Source organism: Myotis yumanensis, unplaced genomic scaffold (genome assembly GCF_028538775.1).
Source record: "Myotis yumanensis isolate MYYU_CA2020_CCGP unplaced genomic scaffold, mMyoYum1.0.hap1 SCAF_3, whole genome shotgun sequence".
NCBI lineage: Eukaryota > Metazoa > Chordata > Mammalia > Chiroptera > Vespertilionidae > Myotis > Myotis yumanensis.
The window spans coordinates 213,534,131-213,559,680 of record NW_027223754.1 but is presented as its reverse complement, the minus strand read 5'-3'; the positions used below and the strand labels follow the sequence as shown (position 1 = coordinate 213,559,680).

The window sequence follows — 25,550 nt, the reverse complement described above, 5'->3', positions numbered from 1 at the left end:
CGGGGCCCAACCCCGCCTTTCCCGGCCCGGCCCCCTCGGCCCCGCCCCCCAGGGAGGCGGGTGGGGAGGCCGCAGGGGAGTGGGCCCGGCCCCACCCCCGCCTCCGCTGCGCCCCCGCGTCTCCATAGCGATCTCCCGGGCGCGCACCTCCGGGCCGGCTCCCCCCCGGGCCGAACAATACGCTGCTGGGCCAGGGGCGGGGCGGGGCCGGGCCGGGGCGGGGAGAGCGCGGGCAGAGGGGGCGCGGGCGAGCGCACAGCCCAGGCAGCAGCCGGCCGCTGGGGTCCGAGCGGCGCGGTGCTCTCCAGGCCGCTCCAGGAGCGCAGCCCCCGCCCGGCGCCGGGCCCGCCTCGCTTCCCACGCCGCCGAGCCGGGCCCCCGCGGGAGCCACCTGGAGCCGCCGCCACCGCAGGTTGATGCGCGGCACCTCCCGGGACTCGAGGAGGAGCCATCTTGAAACCAACTTAGCAAACTTTCGCAAAGTGCTCTCGAAGTGGAAGCTGCGGGCGAGGCAGGGAGCGCGGCCCCCGGTGTCCCCGCCCGGGCCCCCGGAGAGGCGGGGCGCGGGCTGCCTCGAAGGCCGGGAGCCGGGCGCACGGGAGCCGCCCCCGGGGTGGATGCGGAGCCGCGCCGGGTGCATGGATTGTGCTCCGGCGCCCGGCTCGGGCTCGGGGCCATGGCGCCGCGGCCGCCGCCGCCCGTGCTGCCCTCGCTGTTGCTCCTGGCTGCGGCCGCCGCCCTACCGGTGCTGGGGCTTCGAGCGGCCGCCTGGGAGCTGCGCGTGCCCGGCGGAGCCCGCGCCTTCACCCTCGGTCCCGGCTGGACCTACGCGCTGGACGCCGTGCGCACCCACCGGGCGCTACGAGAGGCGCTGGACGTGAGCCGCGACGGGCGGCTGGGTGGGCGACGGCACGGGCCGGGCCCGGGGCCCCGCAGCTGCGCGCGCCTCGGGGGACGCCCGCTGCCGCTGCACGTTCGCCTGGCAGCCCGCGGCGCCCCGACCGTGCTGAGCCTCCGCCTGCGGGCGCGCGCGTACGGCTCTGGTTGCGGCGCCCGGCTCCGGCCACGACGGGCCATCGGCGCGGAGCTTCGCGCGAGGGCCGTGCTGACGGTGCCCGGGCCCGGCGCTGTGCTTTGCTTCCCGGCCCCCGGCGGCGGCGGGGCCGTTCTGCGCTCGGCGCTGGCGGCCCTGACCACGTTCCCGGCCTGCCGCTGCCCGCTGCACCCCGGCCGCCTCTGCCCACGCGGCCCCGTCTGCCTGCCGCCGGGCGGCTCGGCCCGCCTGCGCCTGCTGTGTGCCCTGAGGCGCGCGGCCGGCGCCATCCGGGTGGAGCTGGAGTTGGAGACGGCCGCGGGGACGCCCTCCCGGTCGCCGTCGCTGTCGCCGCCAAGACCGACCAGGGCGGGGACGGCGAGGCGGGCCCGGCGGGGTGCCGGCGGCGGTACGAGCCCTCAGTTCCCGCTGCCCAGCTACCAGGTGTCGGTGCCCGAGAACGAGCCGGCGGGCACCGCGGTCATTGAGCTGCGCGCGCACGATCCCGACGAGGGCGAGGCGGGCCGCCTGAGCTACCAGATGGAGGCGCTGTTCGACGAGCGCTCCAGTGGCTTCTTCCTCATCGACTCGGACACGGGCGCGGTGAGCACGGCCCGCCCGCTGGACCGCGAGACCAAGGACACGCACGTGCTCAAGGTGAGCGCCGTGGACCACGGCCTGCCGCGGCGCTCGGCCGCCACCTACCTCACCGTCACTGTCAGCGACACCAACGACCACAGCCCGGCCTTCGAGCAGTCCGAGTACCGGGAGCGCGTGCGCGAGAACCTGGAGGTGGGCTACGAGGTGCTGACCATCCGCGCCACGGACGGCGACGCGCCCTCCAACGCCGACATGCGCTACCGCCTGCTGGAGGGCGCGCGCGGCGTCTTCGAGATCGATGCGCGCTCCGGGGTGGTGCGCACGCGGGCGGCGGTGGACCGGGAGGAGGAGGCGGAGTACCAGCTGCTGGTGGAGGCCAACGACCAGGGCCGCAGCCCGGGCCCGCTCAGCGCCACGGCCACGGTGCACATCACGGTGGAGGACGAGAATGACAACTACCCGCAGTTCAGCGAGACGCGCTACGTGGTCCGCGTGCCCGAGGACGTGGCAGTGAACACGCCGGTGCTGCGCGTGCAGGCCACCGACCGGGACCAGGGCCAGAACGCGGCCCTGCACTACAGCATCGTCAGCGGGAACCTGAAGGGGCAGTTTCACCTGCACTCGCTGAGCGGCAGCCTGGACGTGATCAACCCGCTGGACTTCGAGGCCATCCGCGAGTACACGCTGCGCGTCAAGGCGCAGGACGGGGGCCGGCCGCCGCTCATCAACTCCTCGGGGCTGGTGTCGGTGCAGGTGCTGGACGTGAACGACAACGCGCCCATCTTCGTGAGCAGCCCGTTCCAGGCGGCCGTGCTGGAGAACGTGCCGCTGGGCCACTCGGTGCTGCACATCCAGGCCGTGGACGCGGACGCGGGGGAGAACGCGCGCCTGCGCTACCGCCTGGTGGACACGGCCTCCGCCTCCGCGGGGGGCGCCGGCGCCCAGGGCCCGGCCTCGGCCTCGGACTTCCCTTTCCAGATCCACAACAGCTCGGGCTGGATCACCGTGCGCGCCGAGCTGGACCGGGAGGCGGTGGAGCGCTACAGCTTCGCGGTGGAGGCCGTGGACCACGGCTCACCGCCCATGAGCTCCTCGGCCAGCGTGTCCATCACGGTCCTGGACGTGAACGACAATGACCCCGTGTTCACGCAGCCGTCGTACGAGCTGCGCCTGAACGAGGACGCGGCCGTGGGGAGCAGCGTGCTGACCCTGCGCGCCCTCGACCGCGACGCCAACAGCGTGATCACCTACCAGCTCACGGGCGGCAACACCCGGAACCGCTTCGCGCTCAGCAGCCAGAGCGGCGGCGGCCTCATCACCCTGGCGCTGCCGCTGGACTACAAGCAGGAGCGGCAGTACGTCCTGGCGGTGACGGCGTCGGATGGCACGCGCTCGCACACCGCGCAGGTCTTCATCAACGTCACGGACGCCAACACGCACCGGCCGGTGTTCCAGAGCTCCCACTACACCGTGAGTGTCCGCGAGGACCGGCCCGTGGGCACCTCCATCGCCACCATCGGCGCCACGGACGAGGACACAGGCGAGAACGCGCGCATCACCTACGTGCTGGAGGACCCCGTGCCGCAGTTCCGCATCGACCCCGACAGCGGCACCGTCTACACGCTGACGGAGCTGGACTACGAGGACCAGGCGGCCTACACGCTGGGCATCACGGCCCGGGACAACGGCATCCCCCAGAAGTCCGACACCACCTCCCTGGAGATCCTCATCCTTGATGCCAACGACAACGCGCCCCGGTTCCTGCGGGACTTCTACCAGGGCTCTGTCTTCGAGGATGCGCCCCCATCCACCAGCGTCCTCCAGGTCTCGGCCACCGATCGGGACTCGGGCCCCAACGGCCGCCTGCTCTACACCTTCCAGGGTGGCGACGACGGCGACGGGGACTTCTACATCGAGCCCACGTCCGGCGTGATCCGCACCCAGCGCCGGCTGGACCGGGAGAACGTGGCCGTATACACACTTCGGGTCCTGGCTGTGGACCGGGGGAGCCCTGCGCCCCTGAGCGCCTCCGTGGACATCCAGGTGACCGTCCTGGACATTAATGACAACCCCCCCGTGTTTGAGAGGGACGAGCTGGAGCTGTTGGTGGAGGAGAACAGCCCCGTGGGGTCCGTGGTGGCCAGGATTCGCGCCCATGACCCCGACGAGGGCCCCAACGCCCAGATCATGTACCAGATCGTGGAGGGCAACGTGCCCGAGGTCTTCCAGCTGGACCTGCTGAGCGGGGACCTGCGGGCCCTGGCCGAGCTGGACTTCGAGGTGCGGCGGGAGTACGTGCTGGTGGTGCAGGCCACCTCGGCCCCTCTGGTGAGCCGGGCCACGGTGCACGTCCGCCTCCTGGACCAGAACGACAACCCGCCCGTGCTGCCCGACTTCCAGATCCTCTTCAACAACTACGTCACCAACAAGTCCAACAGCTTCCCCACCGGCGTGATCGGCCGCATCCCGGCCCACGACCCCGACCTCTCCGACAGCCTCAACTACACCTTCCTGCAGGGCAACGAGCTGAGGCTGCTGCTCCTGGACGCGGCCACGGGCGAGCTGCAGCTCAGCCGGGACCTGGACAACAACCGGCCGCTGGAGGCGCTCATGGAGGTGTCTGTTTCCGGTGAGTGGCCCTTGGGCGCCTGCGGGGCTACCCGGGAGCCGCGGGGACCTGCCAGGGGCCTGCCCGGCGTGCTGGGGCGCATTCGGGCAGGGCCCAGGCGACACCGGGGGGATGTGTGGCCTCCGGTTGGATGGTTGGGTGCCGCAAGCGGGAAGGGGGTGGTGCTCCCCACCCCGCCAAGCGTGTGGGAGGGACACGGCACTGCTTCCCTCAGCATTCTTGCTGGGAACAGGCCTGGGCTTCTTCAAGTTCAAGACCGGGCTTCTGGGCGCCTCCCTCGGCTGGCCGAGGCCGCCGAGCTGTGCTGTTCAGACCTGGTCTCCGGGGTTATCTGAGTCATCGGGTTTGCTGGTGAGGCTTTGCCATCAGCCGCACACCTGTCTGGAAAGATGAAAGGTCACTGCCCATCTCATGTGCCAATTAGGTCCCGGCGGGACCGTGGGGAATTGCTGGATGGGCCCCTGAGTCACCCTGTAATACGGCTGGAGTCGGGGCCCTTGCGTCTCCTCTCCGTCTCCTGCAGATAATGACAGTGGGCTGTGTGTGCTCCCTGTGGGAGCGCTTTGCAAAGCGGAGCCGCGTTTGATCTTGGCTTCGGCACCAGGCGCGGGCTTCACATTTGGGTGTTGTTACTTAGAGGCCTGCCCGGGTCGCTGGGGAAGCCAGTGTGGGAGCCCCGCTGGCCCGCTCTGGGCTGGAAGGGACTGGAAGGGACTGGAAGGGTACTGTTTTGGCTCAGCCAGCCGTAGGCTTGGCAGCAAAGAGCGGCCCCCATGTGCCAGGCGGGGCCTGTGGGGCCGGGGAGAGGGAGACCCAGAGTGGGTGTGGGATTGGAGAGACTCCGGAGAAAGAAGGATTTGAAGGATTTGGTGTTTGTGTGTGTGTGTGTGGGCGGGAGGGGGTGCGGTCTGGGAACAATAAAGGGACCCCCAGCAGCTCCTCAGGGGCCCACCTGTGGGTGCGATCAGCTGGTGTGGGCTGTGACCTTAATTATCACCAAGAAAGGCTGGGGTGGGGGATGGGCGGGTTGAGTCAATGTTTCAGATTAGTCATTTAAACAACAAATTATTAGGATACGCTATCACCGTGGGAGCCCGGGGAGAATGAAAAGGTTTGCTTTCTGACTGCGTTTGATTCCACAGTTGGCTGCAATTCTGTCTATGCTCAGGGTGGGCAGCCCACAGGTTCTGGTTGCTTGTAAGACCCGGGACTCACGCACGGTTTGAAGTGATGCAATACTTCAACGCAGGTGTGGGCCGTGTCGTCTGTCAGCGGGTGATATTTTAGGTTGTGTGAGGCCGTGAATATGTGTGGAGAATACGGAATAGCCCCTTAGCGAGAACTGTTGACCAGGGTATTGGCTATTCTGAGCAGCGACACCATTTTTTTAAAAAGTCTCTTTCCTAAATTCCATTTGCATTTTCGTATTTCTTTATCTGCTGGATAAAGCAGAGTGGGAACTAAGCCTACATAAACAGGGCTTGGCAGGGTCCCAGGGTGCCGACTGTACAGGGACGCGGCGCTCTGTGGGAGCGGTGCGTGCTGGGATCGGCGATGTTTTGCGTCTGGGCTGTCAGGAATGTGGGCCCCCTGTGTTGGCCGGATAACAGGGTTTAGGGTGGATTTCGTTCAAAAGAGGTTAGTCGCTCAGGGCCGCCTGGCCTACCTGGTGGGCCCACAGCCTGGACCACAGCCGGAGGTGGCGGGGAGATTGTCCCAGTGATTCGTGCTGGGCACTGCATCCCACGTGAACACCCTCGTTTAATCAGGCACTGGGGCTCACGTGTGGACTCCCCAGGGAATAATGAGGACCTTTTACTGGGTATCAAGCAGTTTTCTTTTTTTTTTTTAAATAGATTTTTATTGATTTTCAGAGAGGAAGGAAGAGGGAGAGAGAGATAGAAACATCAATGATGAGAGAGAATCATCGATTGGCTGCCTCCTGCACGTCCCCCACTGGGGATCGAGCCCGAAACCCAGGCATGTGCGCTTGACCTGAATCGAACCTGGGACCCTTCAGTCCGCAGGCCAACGCTCTATCCACCGAGCCAAACTGGCCAGGGCTCAAGCAGTTTTCTATAATCTTTATTTACACTGTCACTCACTCTTCTGGTTACTGGGGGGTGAGTGGTGTTTGGCTGCTGCCATTTTTCAGATGAAGAAACTGAGGCTCAGGGCTACACATCCCCAGGGTCACACAGGGAGCAGGAGTCCTGGTGCACACCATGATCAGAAAACACAAGCCGCCCCCGCCCCCCCCCCCCCCCCCCCCCCCCCCCCGCACCCTCGCTTTCCTGGGACAGAGCTTTGGAGAAATTAGTGGCTCAGTGAATTGTGTCCATGGCGGGTCCTTGCTCTGGTGTAAAATAGGCCCCTTCGGGTGCAAGGCAGCCCTGAGAACACTCAGCTCCCAGTCATGCTCCAAAGAAGCAAATCACTATGAGCTATAAAACTCTGTAATTCCAAACAGCAAAGCACCGTGTAGGAAGAAAACAAAGCAAAGAGATCTGCCCTTCAATTAGCAGAGGCCATTCTCAGGTTTTATTGGGGAACCGTGGAGAGAGCTGTTGTTCCAAACGCATAGGCTGTTTTCAATGAAGTTACTGGCTTCCCCGTTCGCAGCCCTGCCCTGGAGCCTCGGATGCAGGATCACCGCCCTGCAGGGCTGCCCACGAACAGCCCGGATGAGGTTTTGTGGGCTCCTGGCCAGGAAGGGCCTAAGCCAGTGATGGCGAACCTTTTGAGCTCGGCGTGTCAGCATTTTGAAGAACCCTAACTTAACTCTGGTGCCGTGTCACATATAGACATTTTTTGATATTTGCAACCAGAGTAAAACAAAGACTTGTATTTTTGATATTTATTTTATATATTTAAATGCCATTTAACAAAGAAAAATCAACCAAAAAAGTGAGTTCGTGTGTCAGAGGTTCGCTGTCACTGGCCTAAACTTTAGGCCCTAGAGCAGTGGTTCCCAAACTTATTTGGCCTACCGCCCCCTTTCCAGAAAAAATATTATTCAGCGCCCCCTGGAAATTAATTTTTTAAAATTTTAATAGCAACTAAACAGAAAGATATATGTATTAATGTTTTTTACGTTTTTCGTAAAATATTGTAAAGAAAGGTGTAAATTAGAAACATTGAAGTTTGAAATTATGAAACTATTTATTGAACTCAGAATAGAAAGGTAATACAAAAAAAGTTAAAACAAATGCACCTGTGGCCATCACCGCCCCCCTGGATCGCTGCAGCGCCCACCAGGGGGCGGTAGCGCCCACTTTGGGAATCACTGCCCTAGAGCTACCAGCCCTGCTGGGGGCGGGGCCTCTGGAGGCGGGTCCTAACAATAGGTCTTGGGGGCGGGGCCTCGGGGGCGGAGCCTAACAATAGGTCCTTGGGGGCGGGGCTCGGGGGCGGGGCCTAACGATAGGTCCTTGGGGGCGGGGCTCGGGGGCGGGGCCTAACAATAGGTCCTGGGGGCGGGGCCTCGGGGGCGGGGCCTAACAATAGGTCCTGGGGGCGGGGCCTAACAATAGGTCCTGGGGGCGGGGCCTGGGCGGACTGTTGGGAGTCGGCCTTCCTTTCCGCCGGGGGCTGGGGCTCCAGCGGCCATTCCCACGTGAGTAGCTGGTGCTCTTGGTGTTTTGTAGCCTCCTGAGGACAAAACACGGCAGGTATTTGAAAAGCTTTTGAATTGTGAATATCGTCGAGTTCAGGTAGCTGCCGTTTGGGGGCGACATCCAGCCACACGAGATGTTTCTCTCCCGCGAGATGGTTTTTAATGGGATTGAAGATGTGGTGGCGGAGCCCTGGCCGGTGTGGCTCAGCGCCATCCTGTGCACCGAGAGCCACTGGCTCGCTCCCGGGTCAAGGCCCGGGCCCAGGTTGCAGGGCGCCTGCCTTCCCCTCGCTCTGCAGTCAGGCAAAGCATTACAGCCTGTTTTGAGGTGGGACTTCTGTACGATGTTTAGAGATGGGCCTGGGTCTAGAAAGCACCGGCTGGTAACCCGGCGGGGCTCCCCAGCGTCGGTGGTGCCGCCGCCTCCTCCGGGCGGAGGGTGTGGTGGTAACGTTGCCATTTTAACCCAACTCGGGCCGGTGTGTGCCTGCGGGCGCAGGGCCTCAGTCGGGCCTTGGAGGACATGACACTCGGTGGGAAACGGCCCGGCTTTCGGGGGGCGGGAGGGGGACCCCGGGCATGGGAGGCAGCACTGGCCTTGCGGAGTAAAGATGATGGGTTGATGCGTCGTCCGGGCGTGTCAGGAAAGGCTAGCCCAGTGGTTCTCAACCTTCTGGCCCTTTAAATACAGTTCCTCATGCTGTGACCCAACCATAACATTATTTTCGTTGCTACTTCGTAACTGTCATGTTGCTACTGTGATGCATCGTCATGTAGATATCTGATATGCAGGATGGTCTTAGGCGAACCCTGTGAAGGGGTCGTTGGACGGCCAAAGGGGTCGCGACCCACAGGTTGAGAACCGCTGAGCTGGACGGTGCCGTGGGCGTGAGCGGCCTTTCCGCGCTGACGCAGGCGGAGGGGACGGTGCGGTGACGCCCAGGCTTGATAGCGCTTTAGAGGGATTTGCTGGTTAAATACAGGATGTCGTGGGCACGTTTACACAGACGATTGCAAACAAGGAAGCGGGAGGTGGCCACCGTACCGGCACCCGGGTGCAGGCGCCTTGTTTGTTTCTGGATCTCGGCTTGAACCAGCCCGGTCGTCGAGCCGGTGCTCCCGTGGCATAGAGTCAGGGGCTTTGGGATGCTGGTTAGCCGTGGAAGGGCCGCCGTAGCTCTGGAGATAGTCGACGCTAACAGACTTTCAGGAACACTGGCTCAGGAGCAAAGGAGTGTTTATTGAGCACCTACTGTGTGCCAGGCCTACTGTGTGCCAGGCCTACTGTGTGCGAGGCCCTGGAGAGCCCTGCGGCCGGTCTCGGAAGGCGGGGGAGACCAACAGTGGATAAATGGGTCCCTGGCAGGGGGAAATGGGGAGACTGGTTGGAGGGCCTGGGAGGGGGTGAGGGGAGCTTGGGGCCAAGGTTGGGGCGGTGTCCAAGCAGCTGAGAGGGAGGGCTCTGGGCAGTGAGCACGGAGGGGAGGGCCCAGCTTGAGGCTGAGGAGCACAGGTGACAGAGTGGGTCGTGAGGTTAGATGGTCAGACGTGCAGGTCTGGCTGGGAGAGACCAGCGGGGGTCATGGCTAGAGGTGGTCAGCACGGCTGCGGGGCCGACATGAGGACGGTGAGGGCTGGGGGTGGTCAGCGACCTGTCTGAGATGAGGGCGGGGCTCAGGCACAGCCGCAGGGGCTGTGGCCCAGTGTCCTGTCGGGTGGAATGGACCTGCAAGGAATGGGGGCTGGGGCAGGAGACACCCCAGGGCCTGGCTCTGGCGCCGGGGGAGGGGGTCCTGCAGGGTCGCCAGTGCCAGTCGGGAGCCTGAGGACAGAGATGTAGTTTGGTTAGAAGGGGAGGCCCTTGGTGGCCTTCGGGGGGGCTGGGAGCCCCCGGGGGGAGCAGAGGACAGGTCCCTGGGGGTGAGTGAGGCTCAGAGCAGAGGCGGGGTGGCTGTGGGGCCGTGGGAGCCGGGAGGGACCTGGCTGAGTTAGAGCGAAGAGGAGTTCACCTGTTCATCTGCCCACCCAGCCCGTCCTCCAGCCCACCTGCCCAGGCACTGGCACCTTTGGGGTCATGGGCGTGGGGGACAGGTGTCAGTGGTAACCGTGAGGCTGCGTGGCCAAGCTGAGTATGGACAGGGCTGCGGGGTGGGGGCGGGGACGGTAGCTACCGCTTCCCGTGGAGTCACGGCCTGTGCTGGAGGAGCCGGAGGGCAGGGACCGTGGCAGGGACGAGGCCACAGGTGGCCTGGACTCAGGGGGGCCGGGCGCCCCGTCTCAGCTCGGCTGCTTGGTGACCCGAGGTCTCCGTCTGGCCCCACCGACCAGTGAGGGAGCCAGGACAGGTCGCAGGCACCCGAGCCCTCTCGGAGGGCGGTGCTGAAATCCGTGTGGAGAAGTGGCTGGCAGTGTTGGTGAGGCCAGAACTCGGTGCAGGACCCGGTGCCGCGGTGGGAAGCCCGTCTGATCTGGGCTGCGCACACCCCTGCCCCTGTCGATGGCTGAGAGCAGGAACCAGGGAGGTGGCTGGTGGGTGCCAGGCGCTGGCAGCACCCTGCGAGCCGGGGCGTGTGGCGCGGGGCCACGGGCCACACCCCGCCAGCCCCCCGGTGCTCGCGGTAGATTGCATCTCGCGGGGGATGGGCGGGAAGCCTTCCTCGCTTGGCGTGCTTCCCCCGCTCACTGCCCGCGGGAATCGTTTTCTGGTTTTTCTCCTTGTCCTGTAACCTGAACACGCAGTTCACATGGAAGCCCCAGTCAGATTCCTGCCGGGGGGCGTGCACAGCCCTCTGGCTCTCTGGGTGTTGGTTTGGGGAGGGGAACCGGGTGTCCTGAGGAGATGGGGGGAGGGGCGGTCAGGGCCTTGGGCTGTAGAGGTCAGGGGGCCACCATGTGTTTGTGGGGCGACGAGTGCGCACACAGTAGGGGCTTGGCCGATACCTGTGGATTGTTTATGGGACGAGCCGAGGGGTCCTGGGGTCCTACCTGCTGAGGCCACAGTGGCTCTACCGCCTCCGTTTGGGGCCCAGAGGGAGGCTCGGGCAGAAGACAGGCCCCCCCAGCCCCTGTGCGGTGCTGGGGGCGTGGCCTGGTGAAAGGAAGAGGCGTTTTCAGGAAAACTCCAGCAGCTTGGCGTCAGGTGAGAACGTGTGGACACGGGGCAGACGGCCCTTTCTGGGTGTGAACATTCCCACCTGAGACAGCCCCGCCCGGCTCTGCGTTTTCACCTCCGCTGGGTGCCTGTTCTCCCGACGCCTGGGCTCTTCCCTAAACACAGACACACATGGACACGCAGACAGACACACGTGCTCACAGGCACACATGCGTGAACACACATGCCCACGGATGTACACTCTCACAGACACACATGCATTCACATGCACACACAATTGTACATGTAGCCACACGTGCACAAGCACACACACGCTTGCAAACACGAACGTACACACCAACACACATGCTCACACGCATAGGTGCGCAGACGTGATAAGCAGCAACTTCGAGGGCCCATTCTTCAGCGCAGCCTTCCCTGCCCGCCACCTCCCGCTGCGGAGGGAGCCACGCGGCCCTCTCTGGTGGGGCCTGGGGCAGGGGCTGGCGTACGTGGGGGGGGGGGTGTGAGGGCGCGGCTCCCCCTGGGAAGGGAGGCCTGCAGCCCTGAGTGCGGGGCCGTCCAGGGGACATCGAGGTGTCCATAGGCCACGTGTCTGCAAGTCACAGGCCGTGGTGGCCGGGACAGGCTGGGCTGCTTTCTGAGTCCTTTTCCGTGGGGCACGTCCGTGAAGGTGGCTGTCGGGGGAGCAGGGGAGCCCCTCCTTGGCGTCCTTTCCCATGGATCTGTGGGCACCGCAGGAGGCTGAGATGGGAGGGCACCCCGCCCGCCGGGCCATCCTTGGGCAGAGCTGGGGGAGAGGCCGGCGCCTGAACCTCGCAGGCAGAGCCCTCCGCCCGCCAGGCCGCCACCGGCTCCCTTTTCGGGCCTGGCTCGTGACAGCCCTGTCGTTGGGCCGGCTCCCTCTGTGGGTGTTTGGATTGTCACTGCTCCCACCCCCACTCCACCCCTGGCTGCGCTGTGCCGAGGCTCCTGGTTTGGGGACTTCCCACTGCCCCGGAGGCTGCTGTCACAGGACCGGACCCACCTGGCCCAGGGGAGGCCCTGCCGGGTTCTCCAGGCCGCACTCCCCTTGTCCGCCCTCCTCACGGCCCTCCTGGCGCTGGCGGGCGTGGTGGGCCCGCCCGGGAGGGGGCCGTGGCGTTCATCACCTCCGCTCACAGCACAGGCCTGGGGGGCACCCCTGACAGGGGCTCCTTGGGGCTTGGAGGGTGCCCCTCCTTTCTGCTCTGAGCCCCCACCCTGTAAGGGTTGGGCAGTCGTGTGGGGCTGAGTCCTGCCCCTCCTCCCGTCATAGCTGTCTCCGTGCCTCAGTTTCCCCACTGGCGTGGGTGCACAGACACCATCTGCGGGGTGTTGATGGGGCTGCACTGGAGACTGCATGGAGCTCTGCCGGTCTCCGTGGTGGAGCTGTTACAGGAAACTGGAACGCAGGGGCGGCGTGCACAGGTGCGGGCGACGTTTGGTGCTCAGGGCTAGAGCGGGGGGGAGGGCGGGGGGAGGAGGGGAGGGCAGACACCGAGGAGCAGCCCACGTGGGCAGCCGGGTGACATGCCCTGGAGGGGCTTCCAGCTCCCAGGGCACAGGTCTGCCGACCAGGAGCCACCTGCCTTCCCTTCTCCCTCCCTCCATCCCTCCGTCCCTCCCTCCATCTCGGCCTTTCTTTCTTTTTAATATTTGTATTTATTTCAGAGAGAGAGGGAGAGGGAGAGAGAGATAGCAACATCAATGATGAGAGAGAATCATGGATCAGCTGCCTCCTGCACACCCCCTACCGGGGATCGAGCCTGCAACCCGGGCCTGTGCCCTGACCAGAATCGAACCTGGGACCCTTCAGTCCGCAGGCTGCCTGAGCCACACCGGCCGGGCGAGATGTTTCTTTTCTAACAGTCTGTTTTCACTGCCAGTTCCGTGTCTTCTTTATCTTTCCAAGATTTAAAAAATGTCTAATCTAAGTGGTACTTGGTTAAGGTAAGCCAGCCGCTGGTGCAGATAAAACCGGTGCCGTGTTAGCATCGGAGATAAGCACCCGCTCAGGGCAGTAAACTCCCCTCAGGGAGCTGCTTGTTCACAGCGGAAGCCGCGTCATCACCGGAGACCGCCACACGCGACCTCGCTCCCAGCAGCCGTCCTGGGCGCGGGGCGGGCGGCCCTGGCGTTGGAGAGCCTGAGTTTGTGCCTGGCCGCCCCGCGCTCTGATTGCTGGCGCTGGTCGTGCTGCCCCTCTGGCCTCAGTGTCCCCAGTGAAGCTGGGCCGGGCGGTCCTGGCCCGGGTCCCCTGGAGGCCTCCCCGGGACATTCTGTTGGTTAAGGATCAGAATCGGAACCGCAGCCGAGGGGTGTGGCTGTGACTTGGGGAACCTTTCTTTGCCGTATACGGCTCAGGTGCCGAGAAGTGGTTTCATTCAAAGCGGCTACAAAATATTCTCGAATCGTATGTCGGATAAGGGATTACCACCCAGAATGTATAGAGAATGCCTGAGGCTCAGCCACAGAACAAGCCCCTTGAATAGAAGGTGGCGAAGGACCGAGGGGGCGTGCAGGTGGCCAGCAGGTGCGTGACAAGATGCTCCGCGTCGCTCATGGGGGGAAACGCAGGTCGGACCACAGTGGGCACCACCTCCCACCGGCAGGGTGTCTGTCCCCCAAACAAGCAGAACAAACAGGAAGCAGCGAACATCGGGAGGGCGTGGGGAGTGGAGGCCTCGTGCGCCGGATGGTGCCGTGGGAGATGGCGCGGCCCCGTGGAGGACAGTGTGGCGGGTCTCAAAGGAATGAAACAGCGAGTGAGCGCAGGACCCAGGAATTCCACTCCTGGGTTGTACACGCCCGGAAGGGGTGGGAGCAGGGTCACCCACAGGCGCTGCACACCCGTGTTCATCGCAGCGTGATGCGCGCCAGCCAACGGCGGAGGCAGCCCAGGGCTCGCCGATGGGGGAGCCGATGAGCACGGTTACACGTCGGCTGACACGGCACCAGAGTTAAGTCAGGGTTTTTCAAAATGCTGACACACCGAGCTCAAAAGGTTCGCCATCACTGGCTTAGAGGGATGTGCTCCTGCCTCTGGGGGTAAGGAGGGAGGGGTGCAGAGTGCATTGCCCACAGAAAGGGGGTGTGGGGCCTGGGCCTGTGCTGAGACGGCCGCACCCCGCCGGTGCCTTTTTGTGCCCGATGCCAGGTGACACTGCTGTGGGCGTCGCCGGTCCCACTGGCCAGCTGTCTCTCGCGAGCATGGAAAATTCTCTGATGTGTCATGGAGCGTCCCCCCATCTTCAGAGAAGAGCGGGTGGAAAATATTAAGGTGTGTTGTGCTGAGAGATTTCCCGTGCATCCGGCAGGCGGCCGTCGGAGGTCGTGTGTGTGTGTGTGTGTGTGTGTGTGTGTGTGTGTGTCTGTGTGTGAGTGACAGGAAGCCCAGGGCTGTGAGCTCTGCGTGTTGGTGTGGGCGCCTCACTGGGACGGAGATGCCCGGGACAGCAGGACAGGGGGCCGGGGGGACACAGAGGCTTGTTCTGCTGCCCGGCCAGCACCTCTTAGTGCGAAATAGGGCACCCAGGCCGGTGTGGCTCCGTGGATAGAGCATCGGCCTGTGGACCATCGGGTCCCAGGTTTGATTCCGGCCGAGGACCCGTGCCTCGGTGTCAGGCTCCTCCCTGGCCCAGGCCCGGCCGGGGTGCATGCAGGAGGCAGCCAATCGATACGTTTCTCTCTGTCTTTCCCTCTCTCTCCCGCTCTCTCTAAAAGTCAATGGGGAAATGTCCTCGGGTGAGGAGTAATAAAAAAAGAAGAGAGAAGAGAAGGATGGGCCCTGGCTGGGGTCTGCTTCCAGGGCAAACCGGGCTTCAGGGCCGGAGGCGGGAACGGGCTGGGCGGGGCCGGCGCCGGGTCCGGGTCCCGGGCCGGCAGGGAAGCCGCTGTGTTCGCATCGGAACTTGGCTTTTCCCTCCCTGGCTCTGCCGCCCACTGGCCCGGCCTCTTTTGAACCCAGAGCCAGTTTGCAGCCGCGTGAACCCTGGGCTGAGCTCCTGCAGGGGCCAGACTTGTATCTGCGGCTTCAGGGAAACTGAGGCAGGGGCTCCCTCTGTGCCCTGACCCCCTGGGCCAGGGGGCTCTCGATTCGTGGCCCACGGGGCTCTCGATTCGTGGCCCACGGAGCCCACGCTGCCGAGGAGGCGCTCCGGAAGCGCGAGCTTCCCGGGGTCTGTGTTGGGAGATGATTCCTGCAGCATCGTCCGAGGTGCTGTCCCCGGGGTCCGGGCGGCCTGACTCTCTCAGGGAGGGGGCTTTAAAGCGGACAGCCGGCCGTCGTGACTGTCAAGTTCCGGAACATTTCTTTTTAACATCCTATATAATAAAGAGCTAATATGCTAATTAGACTGAACCGCAGAATGACCTTCCGGACGACCTTCCGGATGAAGCCGGGGCTGCGAGGGGCTTCGAGGGGCTATGAGGACCAAACCCTTGCACGAATTTCCTGCATCGGCCTCTAGTATATTTAATATATTTGTATTGATTTCAGAAAGGGAGGGAGAGGGAGAGAGGGATAGAAACATCAATGATGAGAGAGAATCATTGATTGGCTGCCTCCTGCATGTCCCCCAGTGGGGAGGAGCCTGCAACCCGGGACCCTTCAGTCTGCAGGCTGACACTCTATCCACTGAGCCACACCGGCCAGGGCCCGGAATATTTTTATCACTTCAAAATTGGACACTTTTTTGTCATTTTAAAAAATTGGTGGCGTTCTCCAAGCTGAATATTCATGTCTGCTTTGGGTTTATTCTATGGATATCTGACGAGATCCGGACTTACCTGGCCGTGGGGTCAGGTTGGCTGCTGCTAGCAGAGGCTGGCCGCTGGCCGGTGGCACCGGGCAGGTGGTGCATGCGCCTCTCCAGGCCTTGGCCTCCCCAGAGCCCCAGGCCGAGTGCGGGCCTTTCCTGGGAGCTGTGGGCGCCCGGCTGGCCCCGTGGCCTGCGGTGCCCGGGGAGGGGCAGGGAGAGGCCCATCTGGCAGGTGAGTGCAGAGCAGGGCGGGCTCAGTGCTTCACACGGGCAAGCCCCCTCTCCGCGGCGTCCTCTCCACTCCCCGCTTTTGAAACAGCTTCATTAACCGGGGGCGCCAGCCCGCGCCCGTCCCAGAGGCAGATGCCACTCTCCTGGCTCAGGCCGCAAGGGAGGCGCGGCGGGCTCGTCGCTGCCCCTGCGCCCACTCTGCCTCTGCCCCTGGGGACAGGGCTGTCGCCTCCTCCGGGCCGTCGTGCCCCCCGGGGGTGGGCCCCGTCCCCGGCTTAGGACCTTCCCTTAGCACAGACCTCTCCTTATAGGACATCAAGGGTTTAAAAAGGAAACCATTGCCATGGGGTGTCCTGGGGGGCGGGGGCGGGACCTGCCGGGCACCCTGGGGAGGAAAGCGGTGGCCTTGGAGGACGTGCACAGCCGAGGCCACGGGTGGCCCTCCTCGTCGGTTTGGGGGTGTGAGTGAAGCATCCCTGAGTCCGAGACGTGGTTGAGGGGTTTTCAGTGGACGCCGGTGGCCCAGCGCGGTCAGGGGGGCTCCCCGCCAGGCTGGGGGTGGCACAGGCAGGCGGCCGGGTGGGGCGGGGGCCCAGGGCTTCTCCTGCAGCCACACTTGCCGAGCGTGGGATGACGCAGGCGGCGCTCGGGCTGCGGCACTTGGGTCACAGCTGAGCCGGGCCGAGCTCCTCGCTGTGGCGCTGACTTCGAGGGGGAGGTGCGGGCCTAGATGTTGGCTGCGCTAGACGCTGGGGGGACCATCGGGGCTGTTACAGCCTGGGGATGTCCTGGTCCCTGTGATGAGGAGGTGGCCTGGGGCCTGTTTGGTCCCGAGATGAGGAGGTGACCTGGGACCCTGGTTGGTCCTGAGATGAGGAGGTGGCCTCGGGTCCTGGTTGGTCCCCATGATTCGGAGGGTGGTCTGGCTGAGCCCTGGTTGGTCCTGTGATGAGGAGGTGACCTGGGCCCTGGTTGGTCCTGTGATGAGGAGGGTGGTCTGGCTGAGCCCTGGTTGGTCCTGTGATGAGGAGGGTGGTCTGGCTGAGCCCTGGTTGGTCCTGTGATGAGGAGGGTGGTCTGGCTGAGCCCTGGTTGGTCCTGTGATGAGGAGGGTGGTCTGGCTGAGCCCTGGTTGGTCCTGTGATGAGGAGGTGGCCTGGGGTCCTGGTTGGTCCTGTGATGAGGAGGGTGACCTGGGGTCCTGGTTGGTCCTGTGATGAGGAGGTGGCCTGGGGTCCTGGTTGGTCCTGTGATGAGGAGGGTGACCTGGGCCCTGGTTGGTCCTGTGATGAGGAGGTGGCCTGGGGTCCTGGTTGGTCCTGTGATGAGGAGGTGACCTGGGACCCTGGTTGGTCCTGTGATGAGGAGGTGACCTGGGACCCTGGTTGGTCCTGAGATGAGGAGGTGACCTGGGCCCTGGTTGGTCCCCATGATTCGGAGGGTGGCCCTGGAGCCCGTGGCGGCGTGGGGCTCCCGGCTCTGGGCTGCCATGGGTGCCAGGCCTGTGCAGCTCAGGGACCTGGGGACAGAAGCGACTTGTGCTCCCGGAGGCAGCAGGACCCTAGGTGTGACCCAGTGGAACCGAAATGGCGGAGGCTGGGAGGAAAGTGAGGGGACCGTCCCTACACGGTTGTGTGGCCGGGACAAGGGCATCGACGCTCTCACGAAGCCCGGCTGAGTCGTGAGGGGAGGTGGGCGCTCCTGTCTACTCAGCAGGAGAGGCGGGCGGAGCGGGCAGCGCCCGGGGCCGCAGGGCGCCCTGGGTCGGTGGGAAAGGCGGCTGGTTCCGCTGCTGCCCGCCCCCCCCCCCCCCAACCTGGGAGGTGCCCTCGAGGCCCCTGGCCCTGGTCTGCCAGTCTGCTGGCCCCGCCCCCTCCTCTGTCTGCGCCCCCCCCATGCCCATTGTGCTCATTCTAGAACATTCTGGCCATAGGGGGAAGCAGGACATCACCCGCGCCCCAGCCTGGAGACAGTCCCTGGTCACCGCAGGGTTTGAGTCTGAGAGGATGGCCGTGGGCTCATCACCTTCCTCCCGCCCGGGCCAGGGTTGCCATGGCGATGGGTGCGCCCTCAGCTTTCGGGAGGCACCTCTGGGACTTGCATTGAGGAGCCGGCCCTTTGTCCGGGGTCAGTGGGTCCCGGAGCTGTGTGTCCCGCTAGCTCTAACCACCTCCAGGGAGGCATGAGCCTCATTTCCTGATGTTTACGCTCGGATCCCTGGCTTTTAAAGGCGCCTGTGTATCTCCCACCAGGTGACTGACTGGAGCTTTTATGGCTCCGGCTTCACGGGCCAGAGGTGGACGGGGCGGGTCGCACTCGGGGGCGGGGGGGCGGGGGGGGGGAGGGTTCAGAGCGGCCGGCTCACGGGCAAGCAGCCTTGGAGAGAGGCCTGGCCAGGGGAGGCGTGACCGGCTCGGGCCCCTGTGCCCACGAGGGGGGCGTTGGGCTGGGGGAGGTGGGCAGGGCACACGGGTCCTTCCTGCCCCATTGGACGGACCATTTACTCCAGCGGTTCTCTACCTTCCTAACGCCGAGACCCTTTAGTACAGTTCCTCATGGGGTGGTGACCCCCAATTTCATTGTTACACATTGAACATAATTAAAGCATAGCGATTCATCACAAAAACAATATGTGATTATCTATGTGTTTTCCGATGGTCTTAGGTGACCCCTGTGAAAGGGTCGTTTGACCCCCAAAGGGGTCGTGACCCACAGGTTGAGAACCGCTGATCTACTCAGCCAGCAGCCTGTGCGGCTTTACGGGGCAGCCCTGCCCCCGGGGGCCACTGGGTCCTGCCAGCCCCCCTTGCCCAGCAGGGAGGCACCCCTTCCTCAGGGAGAGGCCAGCCCCTCCCTAGGACCCCGAAGACCCTCCTTGGTCGCCTCCCGCACCTGCCGCGTGTTAGCCCCAGAGCGGACGCCCCCCTCAGCACCTCTGACCTCCATAGCTGGTCACCCTCCCTGGGGGTGTCCTGTGCCCTGTAGGACAGGAAGGGCCCCCCGCTGCATGCCACCCCTACGTCATGACAACAGACACCGCACCTGTTCCCTGGGGCCTGTGCTGAGATGCCGGGTGGCCAGCAGGCTCTGCCGGGCGAACCTCGGACCCCCCTGTGCCCGGCACGGCCCCTGGCACTCAGAACTATGGGCACCTTCGGGGTCGCGGTGTGCGTGGTCCAGGGGGTTGGCCGGGACTGGTCACGTGAGTGCAGGGTGCTGGGCGCGACCCTGAGGGCCCTGGAGTGGAGGCTCCCCAGTGTCCTCGTCACGGGTAAAGGAGTGACGAGCCCCCTGTGCAGGTGTCGTGAGAAGGCAGGGCATGGGCACCCCCCTGCAGGTCCCGCTCCTGCACCCCTTGTCCTGTCCCTGTGACATCGGGGAGCCTGGCTGTGCCTGGTCCCCCCGGACTGTGCCAGGGGCCACCTGCATCCTCTCCCCAGAGCAGGCCTTGGGGACGCTGCTGACTGACCGGGACTGGAGGGAGGCGCAGGCACAGGCGCAGGGACCCAGGAGGCGGTGGGCATTGTGACACCTTTATTTCCTTTTAATACATTTTTATTGATGTCAGAGGGGAAGGGAGAGAGAGAGAGAGAGAAACATCAATGATGAGAGAGCATCATGGATTGGCTGCCTCCTGCACGCCCCCTCCTGGGGATCAAGCCTGAAACCCGGGCACGTGCCCCGACCGGGAATCGAACCGTGACTTCCTGGTTCATAGGTCGACGCCCAGCCCCTGAGCCACACCGGCTGGGCCTGCATTATGACACCTTGAAAACAGGGTGGAGGAGCCACTGGGCTCCGTTGTCCTGCCTGGGATAGGAAACGAAACCAGAAGGCCCGCTGCCTTCCAGAACCTTCCCGGGACACGGGTTGCAGTCACACTCTGAGAGCCGCACAGGCGGCCGGCCCTGCGTTGGTCGCGCTGTGCCGGTTCTCATGCTGCGGCCTCCCCAGCCGTGTCCGAGGGAACGTGCTGTTCACGGACCGCGTTTCCCCGGCCCCGCCAGACCCGGGCCCCCATCTTGGAGGGAAAAGCCCAGGAATGGGGGCGGCAGGTTGCCCTCGAGCAGAGCTGCTGCCGCGGGGTCAGCAGCTTCATGGTCCAAAGCAGTGGGGTCACCGTGAGGGCAGTGGGGTGCGGGGAATTTGGCAAGGAGGTGCGGCCCTTTAGGGAGGGGCAGGGCCGGCAACGTGACAAATGCCACCAGCACAGACTCTTCGGGGCAGGAGGGGCCGCAGGGCCCGGGGGCGGGTGACCGAGCAGATGACAAGGTTGAAGGCAGAGCTCCCTGCTACTCTGAGTCCCCTGCTCCCAGCAGGCACCCCTCCCCGCCCCTCCGTCCCGTCCCCCGCACAGACATGCTGAGCAGCACCTGTGGGCGCACAGTGTGGCCGCAGGAGTCCCTAACAGCACACCTACTGCCCTCTCCAAGCTCCGACCAGGGCCCGGTCAGCGCCTGAGGTCGGCTCACTGCTGTGGCCACAGCCGTGGAGGTGACTGAGGGCGAGAGAGGGGTGCAGGGGAGTCAGGTCGGGGTGGAAGGCTTTCTGCATCCGACTGCTGCCTGCACAGATGCCCGTGGGAGGGGGCCTGCCCGAGCTCCCCTTCCTGTGGGGGTGGGGGCGGGGGGAGTGCACGGGGAGCCCAAATTCCCAGAAGAGAAGGCATGGAGGAGCGTGGGCGGCACGCGGGCCCAGGCGTGAGGAGGGGCTGCTGGGCCGAGGCTCCCCCAGAGGCCCCCCTGTCCTGGGAGGCGGCCACTGGGTGCCACCTGGGCAGGGCCCTGGGCATACACCCCACTGTGTCCCCAGCACCAGGCGGGCACTCTCGGGGCTGCTGTGGCTAGAACGGCTGCTGGCTGTCAGCCACGATTTATTTATTTATTATTTTTGAAAAATATATTTGTATTGATTTCAGAGAGGAAAGGAGAGGGAGAGAGAGATAGAAACATCGATGATGATAGAGCAACATCGATCGGCTGCCTCCTGCACGTCCCACACTGGGGGGTTGAGCCCGCAACCCGGGCCTGTGCCCTGGAACTGTGACCTCCTGGTTCATAGGTCGCTGCTCAACCCCTGAGCCGCGCCGGCCGGGCTGATGGAGACGGAGTGCGGAGGTCTCCGGGCCGGCCCAGCAGCCCCCTCAGGGGCGCCCACGCCTGAGGACTGGGTCTCCCAGGGGCCCTGGCTGTTGGTGGCTGTGGAAGTTGGTGGGTCAGTGACAGCAGCCAGGGCGACGCACCGGAGTGGACGCTGCCAGCGTGGTGCCCCCATTGGGGAGCCCTCAGCCGGCAGGCAGTGGAGGGACATGCACCGGACAGCATGAAGGTGGAAGGAGGCACGGAGGGTGGGCGTGCCCATGTCGGCACGGGCAGCCAGCCCTCGTTATTCTGGTACTTAAACACTGGATGTTCTGGAAGCCCCTCCGAAAGGCAGGTCTTGGGAATGCGTGAGGATTCCAGGAGGGGAGACGCCTCCATGGACGGGCGGGGCCTTGGGTGGGGGCCGGGGGGCCGAGGGGACCAGGTGCCAGGTGGCAAGGCCTGCGCAGAGCACCGGGCTCAGAGGTGCTGCCTGCTGTGGGCCACCGTGTGGCACCGGTTACGGATCGCTGTGGCCGTGGGTGATGTGGGGGAAGGGGCCGCAGGCCGACTCCCCACCCAGACAGACGGCCGCCAGGAGACGCAGCCCGGCCGGAGCCCGTTGCCCGTCGTGTCCGACCCCAGGACGGGCCGTTGGCGGGTTTCCTACTGCTCTCGCAGGCCCCAGCCGCCGGAGTAGAGTGGACACGGTTGTAAAGTGCATTTCGAGAAGAATGACATCCCGCGTCGCCGGGCCCTTGTTGTAGATCCCCCCAGAGGTCACGCAGCACAGGTGGGGGCCCCGGCCTCTGCTCTTTTGTGGCGGCGATGGGTGTCATTTACGCCCCCTCGGACACTGCGATCCTGTCATTTGGCCACTGGCCTTTGTGCTGGGCTCCCATTCAGCCCGCCCCGTCCTCTGCAGAAGCACAGAGCGCGGCTGTCATTGTCCCCAAGGTTACTCATCAACCGCCTGGCCGCCAGCCTGCGCGGGACTCCCGTTTCCATGGTTACCGCCATCCCTGTAAATGTGATCCCAGAGCCTGGGGGGAGGGGCCGCGGGGCTCCATAGAAAGGGCACCTCCAGCGCAGGTGAAACCCGGCACCGGTTCTGGCTGTGTCGCTGGGTCCCTCGGGGCTGTGCCCGGCTCCCCGCACCTTGGAGCCGGCTGTGGGCGCGGGACCGGGACCAGGGCGGGCCCCGCAGGAGAGGCAGATTCCCAGGGTCCCAGGGCGCTTCTGGGGGCTGGTGTGTTCTGAAGGGGGCGAGGCTTGGCTTTGGGGCGGGGTTTGCAGTGGAGGGGTTCAGAGGGCAGTTCGGGGTTCTGCGGGGTGAATGCAGAGAATGCTGGGAGATTGTGGGGGCAGGGTGGATGGGTCAGGGCACCCGGGAAAGCACTCGATTCAGTTTTTTTTTTTCATATTTCTTTTTCTTTTTTATTGATTTCAGAGAAGAAGGGAGAAGGCTAGAGAGATAGAAATATTGATAAGAGAGGAACATTGTCAATTAGCTGCCTCCTGCGCGCCCCCTCCTGGGGATCAAGCTCTCAACCAGGGCCTGGGGATCGAACCGGTGGCCTGTTGGCTCCTGGGCTGCCACTCAGCTGCTGAGCCATGCCGGCCGGCTCGGTTCAGTGTTACTGTTCCCGCAGGCAGCCATGCTGGGTTGGTGGCGGGCTGGGTGCGTCCCGTCTTGCTGTTACAACCAGGTAGTGACTCTCCTTGGGCGACAGTGGGCACGCGTGCCCGGCTTCCTGGAACGGGCAGGTGGGGCGGGTTGATGCGTCAGGAGACCTGGGTGTTTACACTTTGATGAAGTTACCACATCGGCTTCTGGAAACACATCGCCAGTTGGCGAGCTTGCCGCCAGCCCAGACGTGGTTCCTCTGTCTTCCCCAAGCTTGACGTTATCGGTGCCCGAATGTTTGCCAACCCGACGGGTAAAAATAGTCCATTGTTCAGTCCGCCACTCTCCGCTCTCCGATTCCTCCGGGCGGGGCTGCTCTTCAAGCGTTTGTGGCCATTTGCATGTCTGCTGAGACCTGCCCGGTCCTCGTCTTCCTCGGGCGGCTTCTGGGTTGGGGTTTGGGGTTCCCAGCCCGGGATTGTACAAGTGGCCACGTCTTTTCCAGTCTTACCTTCTTACCGTGCGTGGCTCCCGATGGTATGGACTTGGGGGCGATGGTGGGAGGTGGCTGTTGTTACAGTAACATGCTGTGTAGAGAATAACACTGCCGCCGCTGTTCGCCGATGCCGTGGTGACGCCCCGGGAAGATTCCAGGGAGCATTCAGGTAAAGGATCGAAGGAACAAGGGAGTTCAGCAAGGTTGCTGGCTACGTGGGTGAAACACGAAATCACATGTGTGTGCGCCAGCAGGACACGGGGAAGACACGGGGCGCATGCCTTCTGATGGCTTACGAAGGCCAAACCACCAGAAATAAACGTAATAAAAATAGGCAGGCGACTACCGAACGTCCTGGTGAGCGGTCCGGGAAGGCAGTCAGTGTGGGACGGACCACGCTCGCGGGCCGGGAGCCGGGTGCGGGAAAGCGGTCATTTCTCCCCAGACTGTTGGGTAGACTCGGGGTGATACCACCCAAGCCCACGGGGATTTTTAGGGGAAACTTAAAAGAGCGACAAGCTGGCTCTAAAACGTACACGTAAAAACATAAGCTTACATGTATGAACACATGCTAACCTGCATGTAAGTTTTGTATGTAAACTACATTGTATGTAAATCTCATACGTAAGCAAAATTGGCCGAGAAGAGCCCAGGCAGCCCTGAGGAAGAGCGAGGTGGGGCCGGGTCCGCTGGATGGCGAGGCTGTCGGCAAGCCTTTGCGACGACCGGCCTGCCAGCGGCCGGGGACCGCCAGCGCGGCCACGGGGACACTGGGAGCCCGCGTGGAAAGGATGACCCTTAGCAGCGAGGGCGGAAGAGCTCACGGGGCTGCAGCCGCCCCGAGGCGGGTTCTGGGCGGCCTTTCCCCCGAATGTGCTTCACGCTGTCGCCAGTCCTCACCTGGGGACATTTGCCCATGGAGTTCCGGAGCGCGTGGAAAGCAGGGAGGAAGGGAGAGGGGAGACAGGCCGGCTGCCTCCCACACACGCCTGTGCCAGGGGCGGGGAGCGAACCAGCAACCCAGGTATGTGCCCTTGACCGCAAATTGAACCTGAGACCCTTTGGTGCCTGAGCCGACGCTCTATCTATTGAACCACACTGGCCAGGGAAGGTCTAATCTTTTTTAATTTCTATAAAGCTACATGGAGTTTTATTTAACACAGTTTTTTTAAAAAATATATTTTATTAATTTTTCACAGAGGGATAGAGAGCCAGAAACATCGATGAGAGAGAAACATCCATCAGCCGGTTCCTGCGCCGCCGCCCGCGCCCCGCCCCCCGCACTGGGGACGTGTCCGCAACCAAGGCACATGCCCCCGAACCGGGGACCCCTCAGTCCGCAGGCCGACGTTCCATCCACTGAGCCAAACCGGTCAGGGCTTAACACTGTTTTTTTATTTTATTTTATTTTATTTTTTATTTATTTTTATTTTTTTTAAATATATTTTATTGATTTTTTACAGAGAGGAAGGGAGAGAGATAGAGAGCTAGAAACATCGATGAGAGAGAAACATCAATCAGCTGCCTCCTGCACACCCCCCACTGGGGATGTGCCTGCAACCCAGGTACATGCCCTTGACCGGAATCGAACCTGGGACCCTTCAGTCCGCAGGCCGACGCTCTATCCACCGAGCCAAACCGGTTTCGGCGACACTGTTTTTTTAAAATTTTTATTTGTTGATTGGGGTGACGCCCAGCGGAATGTACAGGTCTTGTAACATAGAAACCCACACGTGAAACCTGTATGTTCGCATTGACCAATGTCTCACCTAAAACCGGCAGGTCCTGTCCCCGGTGCCCGGGGTCCTGTGCGGTCGTCACGTGAGGGCCTCCCAGGCCCCTGGGCACCCAGAGGCCGGATCACCTCTGCGCACCCCACCCGTTTTTCTCTCTGCCCCTGAGTAGGCGCCGCCCCCGCTCCTCCCTCCCCGTGGGCAAGAGACGGGAGGGGGCTCCTGCGTGGAGGTGGCGCCCGCTGGCTGGAAGGGTGGGCTTAGTCTGTTTTCTTAGATACTCCGCCCCACCCGCTCTGAGGAATTTGTAATGTTCTCCGTGTTTATTCTGTCTACCGTTTCATCTCACGTCTGCCACGAGCTATTTCTAATCTCAAGGACGTACACTCAGGGTAGGAGCAGCACAAGTCTTGGGCCTTGAACACCGAGGGTCAGGTCCACGGGGGAGAGGTGGAGCGGTGACTCCCGCCCGCGGTGGCGCCAGGGCCGGGGCCGGCACTGGGGGTTACATCGGGGCTGGTGTTCCGGGCGCAATGGCCTCTGCTCGCCGTGGCTCTTTCTGTTGTGGTGAATCCTCACCCGGGGATATTTTCCCGTTGATTTTTAGAGAG

At 63.6% G+C, this 25,550-nt stretch overlaps 1 protein-coding gene across 2 annotated transcripts in view; it reads left to right on the top strand.

The window, feature by feature from the left end:
* Positions 1–239: 239 nt before the first annotated feature.
* CELSR1 (cadherin EGF LAG seven-pass G-type receptor 1) overlaps positions 240–25,550 on the top strand; it is a 99,053-nt gene continuing 73,742 nt past the window's right edge. For both annotated transcript variants that reach the window (XM_070411311.1, XM_070411310.1), the window contains exon 1: positions 240–4,262. In XM_070411311.1, the coding sequence (XP_070267412.1) occupies positions 677–4,262 (3,586 nt within the window). In that variant the 5' untranslated portion in view covers positions 240–676. The remainder of the gene's footprint in view (positions 4,263–25,550) is intronic.